At 31.1% G+C, this 9,686-nt stretch overlaps 1 protein-coding gene across 1 annotated transcript; it reads right to left on the reverse strand.

The window, feature by feature from the left end:
* Positions 1 to 4,275: 4,275 nt before the first annotated feature.
* Positions 4,276 to 9,686, reverse strand: LOC133288582 (sulfite exporter TauE/SafE family protein 3-like). Its single transcript, XM_061486379.1, has 12 exons — positions 9,456 to 9,686; positions 9,144 to 9,303; positions 7,437 to 7,637; positions 7,040 to 7,104; positions 6,900 to 6,939; positions 6,275 to 6,336; positions 6,091 to 6,177; positions 5,772 to 5,822; positions 5,145 to 5,366; positions 4,977 to 5,070; positions 4,545 to 4,685; positions 4,276 to 4,451 (listed from the first exon to the last, which is right to left on the reverse strand). Exons 1-12 carry the CDS (start codon positions 9,678 to 9,680, stop codon positions 4,369 to 4,371), a joined length of 1,431 nt encoding a protein of 476 aa, XP_061342363.1. The 5' UTR covers positions 9,681 to 9,686; the 3' UTR covers positions 4,276 to 4,368.

The raw sequence follows: 9,686 nt of genomic DNA on the forward strand, positions 1-9,686 counted from the left end.
TTCGAACCCTAAATGCAGAGCACAATCACCAAACCAAAAAGGACAAAGAAAAAAAAAACACGGAAAGCAACAGAGCTAGGGTTGCGATATACCATACCTGGAAGGAAAAAGAGTGAAGGAAGGAAGGGGCAAAATGGAGAAAAGGGAAATTTGAATAGTTGAGTTCAGAGAACCAGGGAAGATGAAAGGACCGCGAAAAATAATGTGAGTGGAGGTGTGGATGGAGCAACAACAAAACAAATTAAAAGTAGAGCCGAATTTTATTTAATTTTCTTAATTTTTTTAATTTTTTGTTTGATTTTCCTATCGGGGCATTCTCTTGGGCGGGAAAGTTTAGTTGAAAAATTGCCCCTGGTTTCTGTTTTATTTACTTCCAAAACCCGCTTGTTGACGTGGGTTTGAACGGTAGGGTAGGGTCGTTTATTGAAATTGACTCAGACGGTAGTACTCTGGTGTGGTCAGTGCGGTGCAGCTAAGCTGCCTGCTAACCAGTGGTGTGGGTTCCCAGAATAGTTGGAATGAAATCACGCGTGCGCGTGTGGGTAGCCAAATTTTGGTTCGTTTGGTTCAACTTATAATAATATTTTACTAACTCTTTTTTTTGTTGGTAATCTTTAAATAAAAGTACGGCGACTTTTTATTATTTAAAATTATTTTGATAGTATTCACTTTAAGGTTATATGCTTATATATTATTAAATAAAATTTAAATTTGATAAACCTTTTAGCATAGCACATTTTACTTTATCAATAAATAAATAAAAAGTATCATCTAGGAAGCATTTGGTACAGGAGAAATTTTTTTTAACTAGGTAAATATAAGTAGTGGGGAAATGGTTGTAAACTAAAATTAGTGGGGAAATTTAAAAAAAGTTGTTTGGTAGAACAAAATATTAGCAGGAAAATTGATTTAAATTTTCGAATTCCATGTTTAGTTGAAGATAAAATATAGATGAGAAAATGGGTTGAAATTACAAAATTAATCCTTTTTATTTTTTGAATCTGATAAACCCTTGCCCAAAATGAGAGTTTGTAAAATTCAACTTAATTGATGTCATTGTTTCAACAATTTTTACTTTGCTTGAACCCAAAATAGGTACTCAATTTTTAATTCACCACCAAACCCCCAAAATACAACCCTCAAAATGATTTCATGTAACAGTGCAAAACAAGAAATTTTGCAAAGAAATCAAGTTGGCTGGGAAAGGATTTTGCTATGCATAATTTTTGTAACTCTTGTACCAAATTTGTGCAAATTGAAAACCCATTTTAAGTTGCCTAGGTATCCTTGCCAAAATCCCCTACCAAACACCCCCATATTGGTAATTTGTTATCTATATTTATATTATATTTTCATTATTATAAAGGAGATATTTCCATCAAAATAATTCTATCATCAATATTATTTACATGCAAAAATAATTAACGACATCATTATTATAGCTTTATTTTTAAAAAAATGTAGTCAAAATAAATTTATTAGTATTATTTATTTGTTAATATTTATTAAAAGTAAGCAGACAAAAGAAACAATTCTGGAAACTTACGGACTGTGGCGAAGTCAAATTTCTTTAGATTTTAGTACGTTTATTATAAAAGAAACAATTTATGTTTTGAAAAAAATATTTGAAAAAAGTGATTTAAAAAATAATATTGTATGACAAAAGAGATAGTTTTATGGTATACTTTTTTTTAAGGTTTTTTATGGTTGTTTTTTAAAACATTTAAAAAAATACAACTGCATTTTTTTATTTTTAAATTATTTAAATTAAAATAGATTTTATCTAAAAAAAATATAGACAATTAGACCCTCGTGTTTTCATTAGTTTATTTTTTTAAAAATTTTGTTTTTAACCACTTCTCAAAAGAATTTTCTTATAAAAAATATTAATTTCCCTAAAAAGTTCAAAAAAAATTCGCCACAACAATTGTAAACCCAACATATAGAAAACTGCGAGAATCAGGTTTTATTGTTCAAAATCAAATTAAAGGATGTTAAAATAAAAAAAATGAGTACGTAATCAACTGGCAGCTCACATTGTGCTTCTAGCTTAATCAATTTTTGAATTAAGAGGGTTTTGCTTCATGTATAATAATAAAAACTATTGTTTTCCAAAAAAATAAAAAAAATTGAATATCACGGATTCAATATTTTTTTCAAATTTTCATGACATTAAAGTTGTTAGATAATGTAACGATTACATACGTGCCACGTGGCGTTTTCTTAATAGCCACTAAAGCGTGAGAAATCTGTGTGTCCAAAATCACTACATGGTGGCACCTTCTTTTGGCCAAGTGACAACTTTTCTATATTTATTTTTTTATTAAAGTAGCTACTTTGGACACATCACCAAAGCAGCTAGATAGCTACTTTGGCTACTTTTGTTGTTGTTGCTATTTTTAATTTGTCAATTCTATTATATTGATTGTATTTTTACGAGTTAATTTAGACTTAAGTTATATTTGATATATATTTTAATAAAATTTTAATTTTTTTACATTATAATCAAATTATATAGTTAAAAAATCAAATTAAAATTTAGTCAAAATCAATATAGATTTAATCATATTTACTTTTTAAATTAAACTTATGAAATAATATTATCAAAAACCAATTAAATTATACCGATCTTAGACTTGGCCAAAGTCTCATGTAGCTACTTTGGGCAAAAGAAGGTGCCACATGTTGAAACCAACCCAAAATAGTTACACTATGTAGTGATTTTGGGCAGGCTTCAGTGGCCACTGAAAATGCATCACGTGGTGTGTATATAGTCGCTATATTACCTAGTGACTTCAGTGCTGTGACAATTTAAAAAAAATATTTTATCCGTTGTATTCAGATATTTTTTATTTCTAAACGTGACAGTACGGTCAATGTCCATGCTCAAATTAGATTAATCAAGTAATTAGTGAACTAGTGAATTTTTTTAAAAATATTGATAATAAATAACTAAATAAATGATTCGACTCAATTCTAAGAGGCTATCAAACAGGATTTTCCTGCTACTTTACCATATGATTGTCATAAATCTCACCAGAAAGGCCATACGAGCCCAAGTCTCCAGAACAGCAAAATAAGCCCAATTCCAATACTCTGCCTACTTCACATATAAGGCCCACCAATCATGAAAGAAATTATTGTCGTAGAGTTTGTTAGAAAAAACAGATTGTAACCACTTTAAGTTAGTTAGTTAGGTGAACAAATTTAGCTGGATATATGCATGGGTATTGAATGTAATGATATTCATTCGAGTAACGAGAAGTATGATTTTCTCTTCACTTCCTCTCAAAAATTTGATGTTACTGTTGCACCAAAGATTCAGTACATCTCATCAATAGAAATATTACATGTCAACTTTTCTCTGCCAATTTTTTTTTTCTCTCCTATGATGTGTAATGCTCTCATTGATATGATGTACTGAATCTTGGTAGAAGAGTATCACTAAAGATTTATTCCTTTATCTCCTCTTTCTCTTTTCTCTCATTCTCTAGAATAAACAGAGACTAACATTGAATTTGAACTTGTAAACAAAAGCACAAACTTATTGTTGGTGTCACAATCACAACTCACACTCACACGCTTCTGGTTAAAGTATGGATTTTGATTTCAAAAAAAAAAAGAGAGTATGGATTTGAATATCGCCCACATCCCATGGTACAGAACATTAATCAGATCCATTTATTAACAATTAAAAAAAAGTGGAGATTTTACAATTTCAATGAGGCTCGGAACATTGGCGAAGGCTGTCTATAAGTTTTATTTTCTCAGATCAAGAATTCAACTGAAATAAATTAAACTTAATGCAGGAATTTATTATAATTGAAGACTTAATAGTATTTTCCCTTACTTGAATTCGTAGAGGCTGAGAATGTTAAAGGGCATTGACAATTTGTCAATACTTGTAAAGGAATTTCTCACATTAGTGTTCTATATTTACATATACATATTAATTTCTAAAAATATCATTTTCAAATATAAATTAATTCTTATAAATCAGTTTATTGGATACACAAACTTCGGTGGACCATGTCTTCACTTTCATCAATGTATAAACCCATAAATCTGCAAGTGAAAAAAAATTAATTTATGGCCCATGATCTGTCAGACGATGCCTAAATTATCAAACCTAGTGCTTAGTTTTAGTGGTTCACGACTCCTTCCGATTTGTCTTTAATGAACTCAAACATCAATATTGAGATGACAGAGAATATGATGCAGCCAGCCATTACAGAATAGAAAATCAAGGAAAATAAGGTATAATATAAACCACAATCTCTTCTTTGCTTGAATGAAAATGGACAACTAGATGATCATATCACCAGTTTGAACAATATTATTCTCCGAAGTTATACAGGCAAAATACACCTAAGATTGATTGCAAAGATTTTCAAACCCCATATACTCTTGATTTTCCATCTTCTCAATCATGTTCTCTATTCCCACCCCACCTGTGATACATAAAAGAGGAAATAAGCATATTTGAAAGAAAGGAAATGATGAAACAGAAAGCTATGTATTCCAATTAAAATCACATAAAGTACCTAAACTGATTGCGCTTATGAAAATGGTCAATGCTAGAATGAAGATGATAATGGATGCTCGGCCAAGGATTGCAATTATCTTTCTCACCACATGTTGGCCAACGAAGGCAGCTATGGTTGAAACCAAAACCAAGTAAGCAGCTGCAGCAAAGAGTAAAAAAAAAATTTCAATAACCAATTACCATCAAGTTTCACAACTGTTTGATGTTACATTAGCAACAAATAAACTAAAAAATCCCATGTCTAATGCAACAAACGCTGTTTATTGTTAGTGGGAGGCTTTGATTTCAATCCTCACCTCCACTAGAGAAATTCAAACAGCAAAATAAAAGAATGGCAATGTACATCAGCTTTTATATGAGTTTCTTTTGCCTTTCTAGAAACTTGCTAGTATATTCTGGATTGGTTCTAGTTTTCTTTGTTGTAACTTACCATAGGGTACTGGGAAGCGATCTAAAAGGTAATATTGGACCACTGACATGGAGGATGAAAAAACCATGGCAAAAGTTGATGTAGCACTTGCTACCTGAAACAAAGAACACATTTGTCAAAGCAATATTTTTCTGGTCAGATTAAATACACAAGAATGGTGTAGAATACCTGAGGAGGAATTCCCAGTTCTAGAAACAGTGGGCCCAAAATGAAGCCACCTCCTAGACCAAGCAGTCCACCAACCATACCAGCTATCATTCCACAGGAACAGTAGAGGAAAATCTGATGAATCTTCCAATTTGTTTTTTCCTTTCCCCTTGATGCAATCACTCTATTTCCTTTGAATAAGCCTATGGCTTCAAAAAGGGCAACAGAGATCGCAATAGGAACCTTGAATTGTCAAATCAAATTTCATTTAGTCCTTGGCATGACATGGTTTTATGTTTATTGCATCAAAGTTGCGCTTTTCAAAACTATTGCATTGCTTGGTAGTTGATACTAGTGCTCCTAAGTAGGATGAGTATTTATGCATGCTATAGATTACTATTTTTTGTTTCCAACTTTCCATTAGCATTGAGCAGTAAGTGCCTAGTATTTTGTCCTGTTTCAGGTACTTTCTTCAGGCAAATTGTTTTGGTCATGAATTTTCACAGCCACAGCTCCACTACCAATTTTGAGTTGTTTTTTGTTTTGTTAACTTAGCAAACTGGTGTCAGAATTCATACAAGTAGAATTCATTGCTGAAACCCATGTCACATTTAGTAGTATCCAAATATATATTAGAAGTTACTTTACCTGCAAAAAATTAAGAACCCAGTACTGGATGGAGCAAGTCTTGCTGTATGTCTGCATAGAAATACATACAAGTGTATTCACTAAACATATGAAAACTTGATATAGGCTAAAGTGGTGTCAATTTATTGGAAGGATTGACTTCATTGACCACAAGTTCAAAGAATAAGAGCTTCTCAAATAAGTTACTTCTTGTATGAATGGGTCTAGTAACAGCACCTTTCCCTTGCTTTAGATTGAAAACCCACATTTAAAATCCCACATACTGTATGTGTGTGATTAAGGAATCAGAAAATCAAACCAAACATAATAGTTTAATTACCTTAGCAATCTGAATAATTAGAAAACCCACCCAGACATACACAAGGAGTGATAATTCTTTCCAATAAATGTTCTTTAGTAAAGTGGCCTGCATGCAAATGCGATAAATTTTATCAGTGGATAAAGCTAGATAAATTATTAACAAACTTCCCAAGTGGAATGATTTGAAAAACCCTTGGGATTACCTTCTCATCTGGTGGATCAGCTGGACCACTTGGTAGTGACTTGTAGTCTTCTGCAGAAGCATCTGCAATAAAGGGTTAGAACAACACTGTTCCAACAGTAAATAATGAAGAGATTTTCTACTACTTACTAATGCAATTAGGAAATAAGCTGCACCTAATTTTGGCTAAACTATTGTTAAAAATGTAAATACGAGTGATAAGTAATTATGAACGGACTAAGTAAAAAATATTTAAGTAAAACGACTATGAACTAAGCTTTAAGTTTTTGGGTTAAACATAACATTAATGCTAAATATTGTGTTAATTAATAGGAAGTTGTAACCAGCACCTATACATTAATTATGATCTCTTTAATTGGGGGAAATGATTTCAGCAATTTCTGTTATTTGTTCTGCCAGATAATGGAAGGCCTTTCTTAAATGCCTTTAGTTGCACAGAATCACAAAGGGGGAAATAAATTTGTTCATGAATTCTTATCTCTGATAAAATCTTGTTATTGGAATCCTTTCCTATCTATTTTCTATGGTTTCTTTAATTTGCTTCTTGTTATTTTCAGCTTTTGAAATAATGTCCTATATAGTTACGGGTTTCTCTTAATATTATAAACAAGGTTATAGGGACTTACCACCGGGTTTTGGTTCTACTTCCAAAAGCTTGGCTGCTTCCTGAAAGTAAGGTAGCATAGTACATTAGTGCTCTTACCACCAAGTTCAAAGAGTGAGACTTAACTCCAAAATTTTAGGAAGCGTATAAAGCTAAACTTACCTTTTTCATTATTGTTTCCTTTTTCCATGTATCTATGCCTTTGAATAAAGCTTTTGTTGATGTACCTACCACCCATTATTTCCAAGTTAACAACCAAGAAAATTTAAAAATAAGGCATTAAGGATATTCCAGTGAGTAAATAATGTGGGTGTTAATATTAGCTTATTTTAGCTTTTGGTTGCAGCTTTATGAGAAAGCTCTAAAAAAAGCAATATCACCTGGGTATGAAGTCCTCACAAATACAATAATTAATATTGGAGAAGGTTATATTTATAAATTTTCCGTGTACAAATTCTTACAAACTACATTAAGTATCGGTCATATTTCAATCAAGAGTGTATGACCGGTCATACGTAGTATAATTTATAAACGGATCCTTTCCCCGTATAATTATTACCTATGAATAGGACAATAAGCAAAACAGTGACCATCCAATCAGCAAACATGACATTGCATGCAACACCAATGCTAATTCCGAGCATTAGCATAGGCTGGAAAAGCAAAGCAAGGTCATAATCTATAAGCGGCATGTCTAGTGTTGGGTGTCTAAGCCTCAGATTGTAATATACAGTTGATAAAGCTGCCCCCGTAATCATACCTGCCATTATCAAATCAAAGCTATGATATGAAGAATCCACAAACTGATGATTGTTGCAATAAACTAAGCTTGAGTGCATGCACCTTATGTCAATATTTTTTATTTAAATAAAATATATTATCAATGAAACATACACAAATTAAATAAATGTTATTCAAATGATTTTTCGTTATAACTTCAAAGGAAAAAATTAAAAGATAATAACATTTACAAATAAGTAACAATATAGTTCATAATGGATATTATATTAAATAATAAAATGTGTATTTAGTTTTATTTTATTACATTTAATGAACTCTTGATTGCTATATATTTAATTTTTAAAAGATTATATAAACATTAAAATTTAATAATTGAAAATATGAAAATTCAATAAAGATATAATGAGAGATATAAAAATTTAATAAAATAAAAATTAATAAAATAATTAATTAAAATGTGAATTTTTTAAAAAAAAAATGTCATGCAAAATTCTAATGGAATTTTTTTTATATTACATATAAATTATAAGAAACACTCTACCAAAAAAAAAATTATAAGAAAACATCCATGTTTTTAGGGTCACTTTGTCATCTCTTTAAAAAATGGAGGTGAAGTTTTCGTAAAGGAATTTATTCCTGAATTTGTATGAGAAGTCCAAGATTTTTTCTATCCGAATTTTAAGGGGACTTGTTAAAATACATAAATAGGTTTAACATAATACCTAAATTATCTTTGGCTTTTCAACTAATAGACTAGTCTTTTAAGTTGAATTTTTTTATACTTTAGTCGATCGTAATAATTGGTGTGTTTTCATTAAAGTCGAACATGACTTTTTATAGGATGTATTAAGGTGCAATAACTTTCAGGAAAAATGATTCTTTTCAAATGAATTTATTTTGAAGTGAACAAGTAACTATTCTATATTGTTTTAATTTCAATAAGGTTAGATTACCATACAGTTTAAGTTAAATTAATAATAAATATAATTTTGCTTTCATTATACACAACCTTACTTTCAAAAATTAGTTCTGTTCCCCTATGAGGGAGCAATCCCACCTTTCAACAAATGAGAGAGTGTTCAAGTTCTCCCACACAGTTGATTAGTCTTAATTGGCTCTTAAAGATAGGGAGTAATTGATCCTCTCATTGTTATTTAGCATGAATATACCATGTGAGAGGATTCTAACCATTTTTATGAGCAAATCAACGGTAATGAGAATGAGGGAGAAAAAAATATTAGAATAGAGATAACAATATCATCACCATTGATTTATTTATTAATTATTAGAATACCCTTATATGAAATTGTCATGTTAACTAACACACGATAGAATTCACTCCAATAACATTTAATGCACGAGCATATATGATTAATTGACTCTTCATGCAAACCAGCAAAGTAAAAGAAAAACTTACATGCAACCACGTATCCTTGGTTCAAACCATTTGTACTTTTTGAGTGAGGAAGTCATGACAATGATTTAACTATGCAAGAATAAACAGAATAGATCAAGCTATACTAACACTTAGAAATGGCTGTAGAAGATTTGGGGTCAAAGCCAATGATCAAAGCGAGCATAGGGACAAAAATTCCTCCACCTCCCACCCCTCCAACACTGCCCAATGCTGCTCCCAAAAATCCAACTATTGATCCTGTTATAATTCTCCACCCAAACTTCATCTCCTGCTCAACCGGCCAATACAATGCATTTCATATAGTAAAAAGGCAACATCATAAAAGAAATAACCAAAATACATAATCAAAGTGCTATGCTATATATAATAAGATGCTGCAAAGAGTTACTTATAATATATAAATGTATTTGGTGAACTCACAGGCCAAACAGGTTCATAGGAAGACTTTCCACTCTGCCATAAGAAATCAATCATCACTCTTAGAACTCCTCTTCTTTCTTTCTCAACAAAATTTCCTAATTCTTTTTCTTTTGAAACTCTGTATGCTAAACTGACATTGCAGATCATAGTAAGGATAAACAAGGCCATCCATGCTGCTGTTGCTGCAGCAATCGAAGAAGTCATATGTTTCACTTCTGTAGCCATGTATGG

The sequence above is a fragment of the Gastrolobium bilobum genome, unplaced genomic scaffold, assembly GCF_033153095.1.
Source record: "Gastrolobium bilobum isolate Gb01-03AN ecotype WA unplaced genomic scaffold, APGP_CSIRO_Gbil_v1 utg728, whole genome shotgun sequence".
NCBI classification, from domain to species: Eukaryota; Viridiplantae; Streptophyta; class Magnoliopsida; order Fabales; family Fabaceae; genus Gastrolobium; species Gastrolobium bilobum.

Excerpts from the sequence above, each read along its gene's own strand:
- LOC133288582 (XM_061486379.1), bottom strand. The coding sequence starts at position 9,680 with ATGGCTACAGAAGTGAAACATATGACTTCTTCGATTGCTGCAGCAACA. Across the intron at positions 7,105-7,436 it reads GCTTATTGTCCTATTCATAG|GTACATCAACAAAAGCTTTA; the intron begins GTAATAATTATA and ends AATGGGTGGTAG. Across the intron at positions 4,686-4,976 it reads TCGCTTCCCAGTACCCTATG|CTGCTTACTTGGTTTTGGTT; the intron begins GTAAGTTACAAC and ends TCTTTGCTGCAG.